We start from the raw sequence: 18197 nt of genomic DNA, 5'->3' as shown, positions 1-18197 counted from the left end.
GCCCCTTCATGGTGCGAGAGGAGTCATTTTATGGAAAACATAAAATCATTATCTTTTCGCAATCCTGTTCTAAAATCATTTTATATATTGAAAAAGAAAAGACATTAATTATTGAATGCATTTGATATTCTTATTTTAATCCATCTATTTCGGAAAATTGTATTTAGACATGCCTATTTTTTTCTGTTAAGTGACAGTGTGAGCGTTTTATAAAAAATATATTAATGGCACGTGCATTGTTCTTGACCTCTAATAGATTAATCGGGTGACTAGGTCATATAGCGGTTCGTCATGATAAAGATTTCGGTTTCGTAAAACAAAAACACGAATTGAATGTATCGTTTTTATTTATTAAAAACATGGGGGGTGTTCTTGGATGTTAAGTACTTTATTTCATTGACACGTAAAAGCAAAGCTTGAAAATTGTACGAATTTGTATAAATGAAACGCATGATAAATCGAGCTTACATGAGATTCTTAATATTTAAATTAGATTTTTTTTTATACCGACACCGTCGTTACTCCTACATCTCGTGGTAAATAGAGTTGAGTCCAGATAAAGCATCGACAAACTAGAGATGAATATGCCTCACCATTACACACAATTATGCCGGTGGATCGATATACATTTATTGGCCGCAAAATATAAATCGGATCTTTCAGGATAAATTTTTCGCACGTCAATTATTTAAATTTAATTTAGGCACAGACTTAAATAATACATACAGGCCAATACATAAAACAATCTAAACGAGTGTGATAACACACTGTGGTCTATCACACACTGGTTTAAATTGTTTTATGTTTTGGCGTTCGATTATGGTTTTAGCATTATAGCTTAAAAATGTTCCGAATTTTATTACTCTTATACAAATAACGTAATAAAATATGATCTCTATTTCATTCGACAATTTTTATTCCGATGAACATAAAATTATGTGCCTGTTAAGGGAAATAAACTTATTAAATTGTCATTAAGCGTCTCACGTTATTTGATTAACCTTAAAGATTACCCCTTAAAGATTATTATCCCCTGCAGGTTGCAACAAAAAGAATACGCACAAAATGTAGCTAAGTAATAATTATACATAATTTGAATATGTTATTTCAAGTGGGTAGTGTGAGCAATGCTGTTTACATTCTGATATTGATATTGTGTGAAATGCATGCATACATCGTCTATCGCCAACAATTTCAGATCTTGTTTGAAATTCGAACATGTCGTACTCTGGGATTCAAATAGGTTTGCAAAAGAATTAAATTAACAAGTCTAAAGCGCATCGCACGTGGTAACTATAATGTATATTACATCCCGGAATGTATAGCTTTAACTTATCTTTACGTTTCACACACATAGCAGGTTATGTAATGTAGGTTTATTTATCTTCATTTTAGTATCTTTCTCGATTGGCGCACAATCAACTTAGAACTAGATATAAATGTATATTTTTAGTCGATCTGTGTCTTAAGATACGAAAGTATAACAACATACATTATAGCTGTCGTGTGTGGTGTTCAGACGATTTCAATGGAAAGATGTGTCTAAATATATCGTTGTATAATATAAATCTATACATTATAGCTGCCGTGTGTGATGCGTTTAACATAACACTGGCCTATTTGGCCTAACATATTTTGTTGTTAGTAATAACAATGGAAAGGTATGCTAGCAATTGCTAGCATACCTCAGCTATGTTCTTGATTGTATTTTATACCGGTTTGTTTGAAAACTTACTCCCGTATTCACAAATGTTATTTAATTTTATAATAATTATAGCTCGATACTGTGTTTTACATCTCATTCGGTATTAGAAGCGACCTCTGGGCCACCTAATTACGCATAGAATACAATTGGGCGTTGTGATTAGTAACATTGTGAGGAAACTTATCTTCACCTGGCTGTCAGATACTTAAACAAAATTACGAAATTCCAATTATGAAAATCATAGGGGATATTGTGAGTGAATACGGCTGTTAGTTATTATAGTGGTAGCTACTAATGAATATTAGTAATATTTATCACATCGTGTTGTTCTGACTAGAAATAAATACTAAAAGAAAATGTTATTCACTATCAGCCATCCACTGGTGGCCCCAAATACACCATTGAAACTTCTGTATTGCCATACACGGCTGATACTGTTGGGAACAGTCTCTTGTTTGGAAGTCCTGGAAATAATAAAAAATCTGAATGGATCTAGGTAATGTGCATAAATCATAAAAGGAAAAGTATATGTGTTTGACCAAACCAAAGATAAAACCTTTAGTTACTAATGCTGTATTACCTAAAATCTATTTTATCCGTTAAATAGGTATTTCCGTAGATACGCACATTTATGCTGATCTGTCTATCGTTAGGGAGAGTATCAATATACCTATATTTACACCATTTTAATTTTAAAGTAAAATATATTTTATTTATTTTCACACACCGCAGTCTATTACCACCTTGTGTTACCATCGAAAGACAATAGAAATGATGCTAACGAAACAAAATTATGAACTTTACGAGCGTCGCGCAAACTTATGAAAAGCTTCTAAGTGTCTTATTTAATATCAGGTATTGCTCGCGGCTTCGCCCGCATGATGAAAATTTCCCGCTACATAAATTCCTAATCATTGTAGCGAACCATTGTGCCATCGGTACGGCGCCAGCGCCATCTATGTGAAAAGTTTTAATTATTTCCACTGGGAGTAAATCCTGGGATAACAAGAAGCCCATGAGGTAATATTGTGTATGCTTGCGCCAAATTTTAAAACAGCAATCTATGCGTTTATAATATTGAACAGATTGTTAGGGGACGCGTTTTTCGTACACGGGGAACAGCAGGGAGACTGAATCACCTCTTCCCTGAAGGTATCAGGGCGGCCCGAGCAAAAAAGCTCAAACGAGTTAGAGAAAGGTAAAATAAAAGTAAGAAGTAAGATTGCCTTATTTCGCTTACATATGTGAGAACGAGGCTATCGAGTAGCATAATTATTTTATTTCTAATCCTTTTATAAGATTAGTATCGGTGTCAGGAATTTCAGCGATGTTAACAAGTGTAAAGAAATTCCCTTATACCCAATATTGCCATCTCATACCATTTGTTGATATTCTTTGATTGCAGTTGAATAACAGACATGCCGCTCACCATGGCAAGGGATATAACCACCCATAAATAGTAGCGATACCAAAAAGAACTAAAGTACTGCATGGCACTCAATGGTGTGCTTATCACCCTGAGATATGATGTTAGGGCTCATAATTCCAATAATTACGCTGGATACAGTGTCCTTAAAATCGGAGCACAACAGTCCATGCACACTGCTGATTGAAACAGTACAACTTGTACAGTTTGTACCAAATGTCTAAGTAATTTCAATTTGATTACCAAAATATAAATTAATCCATTGCCATTTATGTAACTAAATTTTGCTAACAAATATGACAATGTAAATTCAAACGTCCGAAAGCAAACCACTACGTACCTCTAAATGCAACCCCCAAAAATTCATAATTTCTTTCAAACGATAAAGTGTTATCTTCACAGTCTAGGATAACTCTTATGCGTTCACCCACCTGAAATTTAACCAGAAGAAAATTCATCACTAATCTACTAATCTTTCATATAATTTTTGGCATATTCATAAAAGGATTTTGGCTAAAAGGGGATTAAAAAAGTATATATTTAACCTGATGTAAACCAAAGTAGGGATCCGACACATACAGATTGTTTAGCTTTCGAAACTATGAATATTTGAAACATGTAAATAATATTCTGAATTACTAGTTGTTGCATGCGGCTTCACCTGGGAGTTGAGGACTTTTGTAGGAAAAGGCTTTAAACATTTAAAGCCTAATACTACAAGTTCCCAAATCCATATACATCCATATACATCCATAGCATCATCTACGACGCCAGCGCCAGCTACTTCAAAACTCAGATGAAAAAAAAATCTCTAGAACAAAATTACTGGGATAATAAATAACCTAGGTGTTATTATGATTTTTTTATTAATTTACATTTTTATCACTCTTATTTCTAATATTAATAAAATACGATTGGCAGAATTAATGCTTTCTTACAAGCTTATTGCAGAAAAAGTTTAGTTCAGTATTGACATTCTTTCAGTCCTTAATCGGAGCCAAAAGTTTATGTTACTCAATGATTGTAAGTTGGACTACTATCTTCACAATGAAGTTCCTCTTTAGAGAGCCATTTTGGCTCTCTCGCCGTTACTTTTGCACACTACATCACTTCCATTAAGCACAATATGTTTTTACAATGTCAAGATCTTGTTAAGCATTCTAGGTTAACATGCAAACTAACCTGTAAACCTGGACATATTATATTTTGTGAAGTGGGAGACACTGTGTCAAACCAGAGAGGGTTTTAAAACATAATTGTTGCCATAGTTGATTTTAGAATATAGACAATAATTTAATATCTTACTTGGTATTTTGGGCAGTTATTTAGAAGTGGATAGTGTCCTTGAGTGTCACCATTATGTAATAACTGATTATCAACTAGGTTCCATCCCCAACTTTGCTCATCAGATCCTAGTAAACCAACATAGCCCTGGCATTGCAAGGGTGCATCTTTGGTTGAGATTCCAACTACTGCCACTGTACCAAGAGGGCCTTCCCATATTACCTCCCATGCATGTCGACCTTGATAAAATCCAATTTTTCCCCTACATGCATCAGTGCTCTGTGCCACAGGGTTTCTGTGAAATAATACATTGTAAACTATATTTACATACATTAACTTGACAGAAACAAAAGCTTAATACACTAAACATACATTTCCTTGGTATTATATCATACACATCATAGAACATTTTTCTACCTCCATTTTTTTTATAGTAGTATTCGATTATGAAGACATTGAATGAAATTAAAATCAAATCCTACTAAACAAACTTCATACAAAGCATAACAATTTAATCATAATATCTTTTAGTGCTTAAATCATTATAAAAAACTGCCATTAAGTTTGTACAAAAATTTTAACAAGATAAGCCAACATGCAGTTTGCACATTGCAGAGGATGGGTAAAAAAATATGGTATTCTATCAGTCACAAAAATGGGCATATTTCCTCACAGATTGTAAGTGATATGTCATTATAAGTCATTAAGTTAATTTATATGATTTTTTTATATAAATTTCTGTGAAACCAAACTCATTTTGTGTAGTGTGGACTGTTAAGAGTTAAAAAAAATATATAGTTGTAAAATGTAGGTAGATATTGTAACTTTGACTTTTCAGATGACCAACACGGCACCTCAGTCCTCCATGTCCAGTGAAGGCAACAAAACCATTAAATACTTCTTGTGTTAATGGAATAGTATAGTCAAGCTTTCTAGTGTGTACCTATATCATATTATATTTAAGTCTAAATGTATTTCTTTACCTGTGTAAAGTAAATCCATTTGGCTTTATATATATGTTTCTAGAACAATCATGTGGATTCCATGCATGATAATATGCTCTTAATTTGGACCTAAATGTAGTAAGTGTTGAAAGTAAATCAGCCTTCATTACTTCTTCTGCCAATCTTTTCACACATTGTAATCTCCATAGATCATTGTTTTCATCGCTGAGGATTCTATACCAACTTTTACATACTAAAGCACAATTAAGCAGGTCTTTTAAACTGAGGTAAGAAAATATATTCTCTAAGACATGCTCAGACAATACTTCAGCAAATGCGTAATCGTCATAATAAACATCGAATTCATTCATGTTCATGTGCTTACTGTGAACAAATAAATCAAATGTTAGTATTTCAGCTTCGTGATAGCACATTGTAAAAGTAAACACAACAATTTCTATTATCTATTGTTAAAATTATTAATTACTGTATAGAAGATCTATTCTAATTCTAACCTTGACATTTCATTCCCATCTCTGACAAACAATATCATTAAGATTTTGGAAAGATTCTTAGGAATATAAGCAAGATAATTGTAAAATATTACATGGATCGAAACATGCACAGTATAGTCAATAGGTACCCAGTGTGACATTGACAGTTGATACTTTTTTTTTTTATATAATTCGTCCTTAGAGGACAGGCTATAGTCTTACGACCATACTGCCTAGTCTTACGTATTTTGACAGTTGATACTTCACAGTTTTCACCAGAAACTAGAGTTTTCACTTTTCACTTGATAAGCCCAGGCATCAAATTAGGCTGCTAGGCATTTTCTTATAACGCCCGAGCTTGAAAAAATCTGGTTTTGAATTCGGAATCTTAATCCAAGCATTGTTAGCGTTGGCGAGCATTCTATGTTCAAATTCAGTTAGTTATTATTAAAAGCGCTAATAAGTATGTAGATGTATATTTTAAAATAGAGTTTAGAAATATGTAAACGACTTTATTTAATATTTTATAAGTTCTGGATTACACTACACTCAAGTTTTGATTTCAACATATATTTTTTTTATTTATGTGTTTAGTTTAGATCTCCTTCCCAAGTATTCATATTCTTTGCAGGGATGTCGGAAATGTCAAAAAGATATCGAATATATTTATATTCCTTGAAAGTATCGATGCAGTACCTATCTTAAATTGTATTCATAAGACCTTTTCAGCTTTGATACGATGTATAATCGTTATTTCGACATTGTACGGAAATATACGACGTATTCAAATCTTCTAATACCTAATCATAGCAAAAAATAATATTTTTTCTTTTTAATAAATCTGTGGCGACCAACAAGGGCGTTGTTAGGGAAGGGCGGGGGAGGGGGATGGTCGTTAGGGGCAACGGCCCTAGGACTCTCCTTGGACTAGGTCGAAAGACCATAGCCTATCCTGTGGACGAATTAAAGAAAAATATTTACTCTATAGCCCCTGCTATAGAGTGCTCTATAACATCCCTATGTTATGGAGCTCCGTAACCGTAACCGAAACTATCGGATATCCGAAATAAAAATATGTCCATAACCGTAACCGTATTCGTTAAAAAAGTTTTGGATAAGTTACGGATAACATGTTTCGACAGGTTTTTGTTTCACCGCTCACACGCCATCTTGTATAATATACATATTATGTAGTTTGTTTGTAATTTTTAGTCATACATAACCTCATTCATAAATAGTATTTTATTTATTTAGGAGTAGGTACTTACTTAGTTAATAAAGTGAAGGAATAGTCGTGTGTTACGTACAAAATTGATTTATAAGGACAAAATGCATCCAAAGTATGTACTTTAATTTGGACATTTTTAGATCAAGTTGAAGGTAATTTTGCAAAATGTAAACGGTATGATAAAAACTTTTCACGGAGAGGAGGTGGCACTACTTCACTGAAACTACATCTCAAATTAAAACACAGAGGTTTTCCGAACACCCATGTCCCCTAATTAGTTAATCGATAACTAATAATCGACAATGACGACGAACGATAGTTAGTAATCGTCACCCTACTGCATTACTCAATATTTTTATTTTACTTTAATCTAATATCCGTAACCGAAACTAACGGATAATCCGAAATAATTACATATCCGTAACCGTATCCGAAACCGATATAATTTTATTCTTATATTCATATCCATATCCGAAATTTCATATCCATAACATCCTGCTCTATAGCATATATAGTATAATTCTCTTTGATCTAAGCACTATTAATGACGAGGCTGTATGGGCTAGAACCCTTTGCCTTCCCAATAATAAAGGGGAAATCAAAATAAAAAAAAAGAACTCTGATAAATTAATATTATAATTCTCTTTGAATTAATAATTTCGAGATTTCGATAATCGGGCCGTTTCGTTGGGGTTTTCGATTATTGTGCACGAAAAAGCAATAAAGTACATACGGAAACTGTTTACTGTACACCATAAACTTTTGTACTTCCAATTAAATGAGATTCGAACAGGAATATGCAAGAACATCAGTGGAATGAGACTTAGACGTACCCACCTGGGATAAATAATTATGAAAACATAAAAATATATCTTACAGGGAAGGCAGGAAAACGTCTAAAGACGTAGGTACTTAGAGGTTATGACCTGGCTGAAGCTGATATAGTAAAAAATTGTAAAGCTGAAAAGTGGAACATAATAATTATAACGATTTTTTTCACATCCTAGTATTTCTGAAATTGTAACTGTGCTTCAAAATATCTAAGCAGAAATTTCTATTACTATTTTAGAATTTCTGAACAAGAAGTACAGCCATCATTTAGTATATAGAGTTAAACAAGTACCATATTGTCTAGAATGATGCCGGGAGTAGATCATACATTATCAGATGAAGACTACATAATAATGAAGGCTAAAGATGCTCAGAGGCATAACATATATTCTGCAAAAGCTTGGATGCTAACTGCAAAAACATTATTCCCAACAAATTTTAAAATTCAATTCGAAGCCTATATGATGGAAAAACAATCAGGTAATATTCAAGAAGCTGCTGAATGCTTCAGTTCATTAATACAGTCTCGTCAAAATATACAAACATTATTACCAGAGATATGTGCAATTGCAAATGCCTTGAGATCATCAGAAGGCAGCTTTTTAAGTCAAATGTTTGATCATATTCATCCCCACACTCAATTAAACATACTTAAGACAAGTGTTGAAAATAGTGATGACACTATGGAACATTGCCGTTCCTTAGTTCTGTTACTAAAAAAATTTCCTCAGTTGGGTGTAGACAGTCTCGTTAAAACATTAATAAATGCTGAAAAGTTTTTTTACGACAATAGATATGCACGTTTGTTAGTGGTAGAAACATTGCCACTGTTGAGCTCTTTAGAGTCCCCCAGATTACTTCAACGGTTATTAGTTAAAGCTATTGATTTTTACAATTCTTATGTATATGATGAAAGTGAACATGATATAACAGACCCATGGCAAAGATTATATGGTGTTCTTGACTTATTGGGAAGACAGCTGGGTTGGGATCCATACCTTGTTAATTACAGTAACAGTCTAAACAAAGAAGCTTATTTTCAAAGACTATTAACATTAAGAAATAGTGAAGATTGCCGACAGCTTCTGTATTGTGGTACAACCTTTTTCTTGCGATCACTTTATGAACAAAGATCACTCAAGGGAAATCACATTTTAATTGAGGCTTTAACAGATCCTGATATGCCACCATCCAAAAGAAGGAAAGGAGATATAGAAGTAACAGGGATATCATCACACCAATTTCAAGCTGCAGCAAACTGTTGGGAATTGCTTCATAATAATGATGTCATATCACGAGAATTTATAAAACTAGCAAACCAGCTGGTGGCAAAACCATGGACTGAAGGTTTTTCAGAAGAATTATCTTTATACAGAGGCAGGAATGAAGATGCCATGCCATTATCCAATATTAACACCCTTGCAACTAATATAGTAAGGGTGTCTATAAATTATTTACAGAAGAAATTTACTGCATGTGTTGAAAGTATTTTATTAGCAATATCTCAGCTACCAAATATAGAGGGGATACTAGACACGGAATTAATTGTTGGTGGCAAACACAGACACCTTCATTTTTTACCATTGACAAAAGTTGCTATAATGCATTATTTTTGCACACTACTAATAAGAATCTTGCTCAATTCAGGAAACAATTCTGATTTAAATTATGGACACATGTTAGTACTAATGCAGCTTGGTTGGCCTCAAGAAGAACCAATATTTATACATATACTGGATGTAATAAGACAAAAGGGAGTCTTCCATTATCACTTATTTTCTACTTACATTATTCATATTGATATATTAGAAGAAATAAGCTTTATTTGGAATGAACAAGGAAATAAAATTGTATTAGATATACTACCAAATTCACAGCAACATTTAGGTCAGAGAAGAATTGGCACTAGGGGGGCTGACAAGGGAGTTAGAGAAGATTTCAAACAAGCTATGAGAGCACAAGTAGCACGGAGTAATGACTCTATTTTAAATCTAATTATCCAGTTCATAACTTCAGAGCGTTCATATTTTCTTCAAATATTGTAATTTGCTATAGACAAAAACTTTTTATTTTAATAGAAAGAGATTGCAACAGGACATATTAAGTCTGTGATGCTTAAATACTTTCAATTTATAACCTCAGGTCTCACAAGACGTCTGAACTAGTAATAAAAAATTTGCAGTTTCTACAGAAAATATATTTGTTAGGCAAAGATTGCACTTATTGATTTTGAACATGGACAAAATTGACAACACAATTTAGATGCGAGGATTGCCTACCCAAATCAAGGAGCGCCGGAGCATCGGTTTTGGACTCTGAATTTATACAGAGCACTACAGATGTATTAAAAAGAAACTACAATTATTTCTAAAACATTTATTCTATAAAATTATTCAGTAATGCTTAACATTTGTTTTATTTCAGTTACTTAAAAAGTATTTTTATGGATTTCCTTCATATGTCCCCACGGCAAGTAATAAATTACGCCTTGTAAAGTGCAATCCTTTTATGGGTGAATTTTTTGTAGGAAACGATCGCAACAAAAATTTATCTTCTTTTTGTGTACTATTTACTATACCGGCTTCTTCAAGAGTAGCTTCTTCAGTTATAGCGGTGAAGTCCCATAATTTTATATTGTAGTCCAAAGAACCTGAAATGAATTGGAATATATGAACAAAACCAAAACCTCGCACAGATTTCGCGTAGCTATAAGTAGCAAGTTATTAAATGACTTATAAATACAAATACAATTACTTTGTTATTGTACCTGCAATATATTTACAGTTATGACTTATAAATACACCCCTATAATATAATAATTTAGTACAAAAATGTTTTATTTGGCAATATTGCCAAATAAATATTTATCTTTGCTTGTAGAAATTAAAGATTTAGTTACATCATAATTGGTTTAGTGGTTTGATGTTCAAGTCAAAACAATGTTAATAAATGTTTTTATTGGGTTCTGTTGGGGTCTCTTTATTAGTAAACACTAAAAAGCAAAAAAAAAATCTTTAACATGGTTTTTGGGGGCGGTACAATTTTTGTAATTAATATTACTTGAGTACAATATAGAGTTAGTGCATGTTTCAAATAAATTTTATTTACAGTAATTGTACTAAATAGTCAATAAGTAGCACTCATTTGATTATCATTTATTTGGGGGAATAGATTAGAGCGGCTATATTCAACGAGCGGACCGTCGGCCGAGCGGACCGGCGGCCGAGCATTTGAAATGTCTACCGATAGATTTCAAAAAATTTACTAAAATTAAAGAAACTAACCAAAGTCACGTGTACTGTATACTAACTTTATAAGAATAAAATAATATTTTGGTCAATTTTATATACGTTTTTTTAAACAATTTTAACAACTTTCATTACGTTTTTAGACACTTAAATGGGTCAATGAATTTACATTGTGGCCTGTGGCAACATAAATTAAACCTCTTGAATAAATATTATCCTGTATTAATTAAAATATCTACTAATAATTCGTAGAATAGCTTTAAAGTATATGCTCTTACCAGAAGCTAAAATTGTGCCGTCCCGACTAAATGCCAGAGCATGAATTGGTGCCGTATGCGACGGGGGAAGAAGGGTGGCCGGCATCCCATTAGAGATATCCCACACCATTACTTCACCACCGCTTCCGCCTGACGCAAGCCATCTTCCGCAGACGGAAAATGCGAGAGTAAAAATTGCGGACTGAAATTTAATACATGTTTTAAAAGTTTTATCTTATTCATAGATACATGAAAGCCGTGCGAGTGTGAGAAGCACATGACGTGTGAATCGCACCGGTAAATAATTTAATTGTTTTAGCGCGGTATTCAACGCATTAAAGATATGAAAATGATGTAATTCTAATAGTGTAGTTTAAAGTGCCCGTACCTTGTGTCCCGTCATTATGCGTAGTTGACTTCCCGTCAAACAATCCCATACTCTTATTGTTCTATCACTGGATCCTGTTGCGATATAATTAGAATTTGGATGAAATTGTACGCACTGTAAAAGTAAATCGTGTTAATTATTATATTACTATTTAATTAACACACACACGCGCGCGCTCATGTACATATACACACACACACACACACACACGCATGTGTACACACACATCATGCCATTGTACCCGAAGGGAGAGGCCCATTTTTGGCCATGTGTGTTCCATCTCATGATGATAGGGGGTGAGTTTATCCTCATTTCGGGCACAAATTCCGGACACCGGACTGATGAATGATGAATGAGCAGAAATACCCAAATAATAATTATTTAATTAATTTTACAAAATATATTAAGACCACTATCATCCATTCGCCATACATTCATCTTTAACTAGAAGTATATACTTAATTACTTACGTCAACATCCGAGAGGTGTCCAGCAAAGATTCTGAGTGGTTGGTGGTGGTCTGTAGCCCACAATCGAGCTGTCCGGTCGTGTCCCGCGGACGCGAAGTAGTGCCCGTGCGGGGACCAGCGCACGTCCCACACCGGCCATACGTGCCCGCGGTACACCACCAGGCACGTCCAGCACTGCAGAGACCATAGCCTTACTGAAATAGAAAATTCTATTTTATCATCATCTATCTTTATCTAAAACAAGCTTTTGCTCGCAGATCCAAACAAAAGTTTTTACGCGTTAAAAGTCCTGCTTTAGTTATTCGGAACAGAAAGTATCCTATGTCCTTTTCAAAGTCTCGACCTTTCTCCATACCAAATTTCTTTAAAATCCGTGATAAAGTATAACTTATGATTTTAACTTTAGTCCTATCTAAAGATCTGATCCTAAAGTAACTTTGGGTCTACCGGCCTACATTTCATACCCGTTAGAGCTATGCCAAGGACGCGCTGTTACCAAATGTAAGCAGATTATTGCAATTATTTTAAAATATATATCTATGAAATACTATAGAACAAGTGAGTATACTTTGCTGCAAACTTTTCATCTTTTATCATGAGCAATACGTCTTGTCTTCGTTTTCAAGAGTGTTTCCGTCACGATCTTCAGTACTGTCTCGAATTTTCAAAAAAAACATATTTATTTTTCATACCTGTGGCATCTTCGGAGCATGACAAAAGCAACGTTTTGAACGGATCAAATGCGACCTTGTACACAGGACCAGAATGACCAAAAAGAGTACGGCAAGTATCTCGGTCTTTTTCTTCCATCATTCTGACAAGGACATCACCTAAAAATTAATAAATAATTCAATAAAAAACCTTGTAACTTTTATAAAATACTCATTTTTAACGTATTATGGGCACATTTAAACCTAATAATATTAGAGAATGATATAGATAGATCCCCAAAGATACAGTAAGTGTGAAATGAAAGGGTCGAACTGAATATAAAACTTTACATTATTATATAAATATGAACACAAACTACCTGCTTCTCTGTCAATGTCTTGCAATTTATCCACAGATTTCATTCCACGTAATTTTACTGTTGTCAAAGTCCAAACCTGCAAGTCAATAGTCAATATTTAGTTTATTCTTTCAATACAATAAATCGATAAGAAAAAAATTAGGGAAAAGATTCTGTGTGTAATGAGATTATTAAGATTTTGTTAATTATTACCTTTATAGTAGAGTTACCGAGACCAACTGCCAATAAAGTGGAGTCATCACAAATATCAGTACATATTGCATTATTGCTACTATTTAGCAATGTGTAAAAACAAATAGATGGCAGGCTTTCGGGTCCTAGTGGCACACGCTTTGAAGCTTCTCTTAGAGCTTTCCCTTTTTCAAATTTATCAGCCTCTTTTCTAAAGGAAAAATATAATATATTATTCATACTTTAAATTATTTAACAAAATGTTTTAGCGCATATGACTTTGTTTTACCAATAAGCACACAATTCTATTAAAATTGTTTCTAAATCTTAGTTAAAAATAACCAAAAGATATTGAGCACCCTTTTTTTAAATCATTATGTGGTTAACACCATGAATACAAGATGCTACTACTACATATAAACATGGTCTCCAATTTTAATAGATATTATTCTTGAAATATAAACAAATCCCACTTATCTTACAAGTTACTCTACACAGGTACCTATAGTTTTTAAATAAACAGGTCACAAATATAATATTAGTATCATATTATGTACACAACATAAAGATGTAAAATACATACAATTCAGGTAAAGGAATTCTATCATTCGGAGGAGCGTTAGGGTCAGATTTAGGCTTTTTCATAAAGATATTATCTTTTTTTGCTTTTTTCTTTTTAGGTTTGTCAGGTGTTTCTTCGACCTCCTCTTCGTCTTCTACTGGTGCAGGCAGTACTTGAATATCAGGTTCTTTCAGTAGGCCATAATAAACTTTTGTGCGGTTTTCTGTGAGAAATATATATTTATTTTAAAATATTCTTATTTTTAAAACCAAACTTTTATGAAAATTTATTTCAAATTTATGATTATTTCCATTGAAGTCAATCAGATTTTAGAGTGAATTATAAAGAATTTACTATACCGTTTCTAGTTGCTTCACCGAGGATACCACCAGCTGTGGCCCGGACCTGACTTTGTGTCCTACCTGGACCATCATGAACCTCAATTTGAATATGGTTATTAATAATATTTATGATCACTGTGGAACTCTTTTGCTCGTGTAAATAACGCTTAAGCTGTGAAGATGCATCTCTAGACAGTTGCACCACAAATTTATTGGAACTGAAAAATATATATTATCAATTAATTATTATCTGTGTTTATTTATTGATTGTGGCACTGACTGCAGGGCTAACATTATAATTTATACCAAATTTGTACAAGTACAGAACTCTAAACATAGTTTTAAAAATAATGTGAAACAATTAATTACCTGTATATTTCAGCCAATTCATTGCCTTTTATTTGTTCCTTACTGGTGACAAAGGAAAGTCTCTTTAGATCCTCTTGATAGTAATCTTCCTGCTCAGGGCCAAACTTTTCCAAAAAATTAGCAGCATGTTCCGTGTGGTCATACAAAATTAACACTAAATACATGTGGACAAATATTGGATAAAGGAGCATTGATAATTCATACTGAAAGAAAAAATAATATATTATGGCTTCAATTTTCTTATAGTACCAGGTGTTGCATGTGGCTTTGCCTGCATGAAAAGTCTTTTCAGCAATAAAAGCTCTAAAGCACTGTACAAGACTAGGACCTTCTATTTAACAAAATGATTAGAAGCATCTATTATTTCTTATGCAAGCTGTGAAAAAAAATGTGTTAATACAGGATTTTGGCTTCCGGTGTGCCAAATTTTTTGCAAATCTGTTTAGTTGATTCTGCATTTACTTCTAACATGAAAACATTTTTACAAACTTACACATTTATGAAATTAGTAAGATAGATTCATTTTTAAAAATATTTCTTGTTTGAAAGTGAAAATTCCTTTCTGGTATTTAAGCACCACTACATTTTTCCATAATTATAATTCCATCATTATATCCATTATTATAATATGATAAAGTTAAATATTTAATCAAGAATAAAATATTCCCTAAATGTAGGTGTATTTACATTAGGTACCCTTCTACCTTGCCTTTGACCTATTTTAACATTGTATTAGTGTAAAACAATTTTTCATGCAATAGAAAAAAGGATTTTGCTTATATTTACAATTAGACTTCTACTTGATGCCAACCCACACATATATTTAGTAATACATCAAATACATACCTTGTATACATCCAATGAATTCTCAACAAATTTTTTCAAGTTATCATATGCAAATTCATAACTGTAAGGGTCACTCTCAGTATGGTGAGCAGTGAGTATGCTTGCTATTTCAACTTCAGGTAGATCTAAACCTTCATATTCCACATCTCCTAGACTTGCTTCTTTCCTCAATATTTCCTCAGTACCCTGTGGAATTAACATCACATAAAATTTGCGTACAACAGAAAGTTGTGTTATGAATGCATTTAAAGCCTAGTTTTGTATTATATTTGTGATAAGTTACTTACATGTAAATATTCTTACCTTCAAATTATACTTTCGAAGCAGCTGTAAAACAGCCAGGAGGGGTGTAGACTTCTCAGTCATGTTTAGCCGACTTCTTTTTTTTTTTATTTCTTACAAATATAGCTTTGTGAAGTAATGTGTTTCTTACATTAGTAGTTTTTACTAGTAATAATATTCTTTGATACAATGCAAATGTGGTGTAGGCGCCAAGAGCTAATCTCGTAATAAATTAACAATATTCTGTGTGTAGCAGTTTTAGTATCAAATGGGAATAATATTTTTTATTTTATTCATCAAAAATTCGAAATGCAAATTAAAAATCACCAATCCAATCCAATTTATTTTGTTTGGCTGTCGAAAACGCTTATTGGCAATTCAATGACATTTTTGACGTTGGTGGCAGTGTGACCAACCTTAAATCTGAAATCCTGCCCCGCTTAGGCAAGAAAGTGACAAATCCTGCCAAATTCTTAATAGACGTCAGTGTAAAGAAATTTCTTTAGTTAGCTGCAATAAAATGCAGTCGCTATGTTCACTAAAACCTTGTTTTGTATGTAAAATAGAAGCGACATGTACAACAGTATTCAACATTGAACGTTGCTATTGACATTTTAAAATTCCTACTGATTTTTCTTTCCTCGATACTACACCCTGTTCCATTTATAGGCTATACTGCTAAATCTGCCAGCTTGTATTGCTATACTGCCAAATTTCTAAGACTTCAACCAATCCTGCTAGGGAGTAAAATAAAGGGCTAAACCTGCCAAAAAGGCAGGATCCTGCCACATATGGTCACACTGGTTGGTGGTCAGACTCAGTAGAGGTCTCAGAACAAGAACAAGCATAGAAGGAATCTAAATTACCCTCATATACTTATCCTATTTTTTCAAATAGGCCAAAACCGTTGAATAGAACGAGACAAATATTATGTTGCTAAGGTCGGCTTGCGTACACTTTAAAATAATCAAATGGTTACCTTTGGTAATCTTTATGATGCCGAATTAAAAAGCAAATAAAATGTCAAATGTTTCAACTTGCCAATCTCAAAACAATGTCACAAACGCGCCCACACAATTTAGTTACGTTATACTTCAGCGCGTGCTTTTCAAAAGTGGCTACATGTTGTGTAATATTTTTATTGTTAACTAGCTTCCGCCCGCAGCTTCACCCGCGTGGATTTCGGGTTTCAAAAATGGAGAAGGTGCTCAATTTGTCGGGATGTTTTTTTAATTTATGGTGGTATGCAGGTGGTCCGATTGTCCGGTCAGGGTCTGATGATGGGATCCTGGTGAAATCGAAGGAACTTTTAACCATTAAGGTTGCACACGAAATGACGGAAGCTTAAAAATGGAGTAACTTCTCCCGTTTTCCCAACATTTTCCATCACTGCTATGCTCCTATTAATTGTAGCGTGATGAAAAGTATACTATAACCAGCTCAGGAGTATGAAAAATAATTGTACCAAGTTAAGTTAAAATCCGTCGAGTAGTTTTTGTTTCTATAACGGTTATACAGACAGACAGACAAAAATTTTACTAATTGCATTTTTGGCATCAGTATCGATCCCTAATCACCCCCAGTTATTTTGGAAATATATTTCATGTACAGAATTGACCTCTCTACAGATTTATTATAAGTATAGATATGCAAAAGTAGCTCAAAAATTGTCCATAACGAAAACATGCATTTTAAAGTAAAACAAAAGAAATAATATCGTGAAGCCAACCAAATAACTAATGATATATTAAATTTTGTGACTGTTCAATTTAGTCGGGTCCGCGATATCACTTTTGTTGAGTTTCAGAACGCGACATTACATTATTATATTCTGTGCTCCAACGCACACTGCTTTGATGTTAGGAACACACCTACATTGCTTAGACAACAGTGAACTTTATACAATAGCAATAAAGCTCAAATTGACTCTACGTATTAGTTAGAAAACGTTTGTATGGGAAATAGAAAAATGCTGTTTTGAGGATTTTCCCGGCAATTATTCGAATTTTTCTCACCTTTTAAACCTTCCCTAGACCTCCACGAATAATTCAAGACCAAGATAAGATAAATCCGTTCAGCCGTTCTCGAGTTTTAGCGAGACTAACGAACAGCAATTCATTTTTATATATATAGATTTTAATAAATACACAGTGCCGCTTAAGTAAAATATAGCCCTAGGAACAAGCAATGGCCTGCGTTATTGTGGAGTGTAAATCTCATTCTTCTCGTAAAGAAAATGAAACTGAAATCATCAGCTTCCATCGGTGAGTAAACAAAAAACCTAATATATTTGCTTAAACCCTGTACATAAGTGCAAAAAG

General features: G+C 33.3%; 3 protein-coding genes across 3 annotated transcripts; 1 reads left to right on the top strand and 2 right to left on the bottom strand.

Moving 5' to 3' along the window:
• Positions 1-329: 329 nt before the first annotated feature.
• Positions 330-6034, bottom strand: LOC115445995 (F-box/SPRY domain-containing protein 1). Its single transcript, XM_030172528.2, has 5 exons — positions 5875-6034; positions 5399-5743; positions 4437-4710; positions 3472-3562; positions 330-2169 (listed from the first exon to the last, which is right to left on the bottom strand). The coding sequence occupies exons 1-5, from the start codon at positions 6012-6014 to the stop codon at positions 2075-2077; spliced, it is 945 nt and encodes a 314-aa protein (XP_030028388.1). The 5' UTR covers positions 6015-6034; the 3' UTR covers positions 330-2074.
• A 1620-nt stretch (positions 6035-7654) lies between these two features.
• Positions 7655-10319, top strand: LOC115446004 (integrator complex subunit 10). The gene has a single exon (XM_030172540.2). The coding sequence runs from the start codon at positions 8218-8220 to the stop codon at positions 9955-9957; it is 1740 nt and encodes a 579-aa protein (XP_030028400.1). The 5' UTR covers positions 7655-8217; the 3' UTR covers positions 9958-10319.
• Positions 10273-16284, bottom strand: LOC115446003 (transcription initiation factor TFIID subunit 5). The gene is made up of 12 exons (XM_030172539.2): positions 15898-16284; positions 15595-15780; positions 14749-14951; positions 14398-14597; positions 14060-14261; positions 13498-13687; positions 13306-13381; positions 12968-13105; positions 12276-12469; positions 11806-11919; positions 11439-11619; positions 10273-10562 (listed from the first exon to the last, which is right to left on the bottom strand). Exons 1-12 carry the CDS (start codon positions 15958-15960, stop codon positions 10354-10356), a joined length of 1956 nt encoding a protein of 651 aa, XP_030028399.1. The 5' UTR covers positions 15961-16284; the 3' UTR covers positions 10273-10353.
• Positions 16285-18197: the final 1913 nt, after the last annotated feature.

Source organism: Manduca sexta, chromosome 23, assembly GCF_014839805.1.
Source record: "Manduca sexta isolate Smith_Timp_Sample1 chromosome 23, JHU_Msex_v1.0, whole genome shotgun sequence".
NCBI classification, from domain to species: domain Eukaryota; kingdom Metazoa; phylum Arthropoda; class Insecta; order Lepidoptera; family Sphingidae; genus Manduca; species Manduca sexta.
Note: the sequence above shows the minus strand (reverse complement) of the source record. Positions and strands in the feature narration are given on the sequence as shown.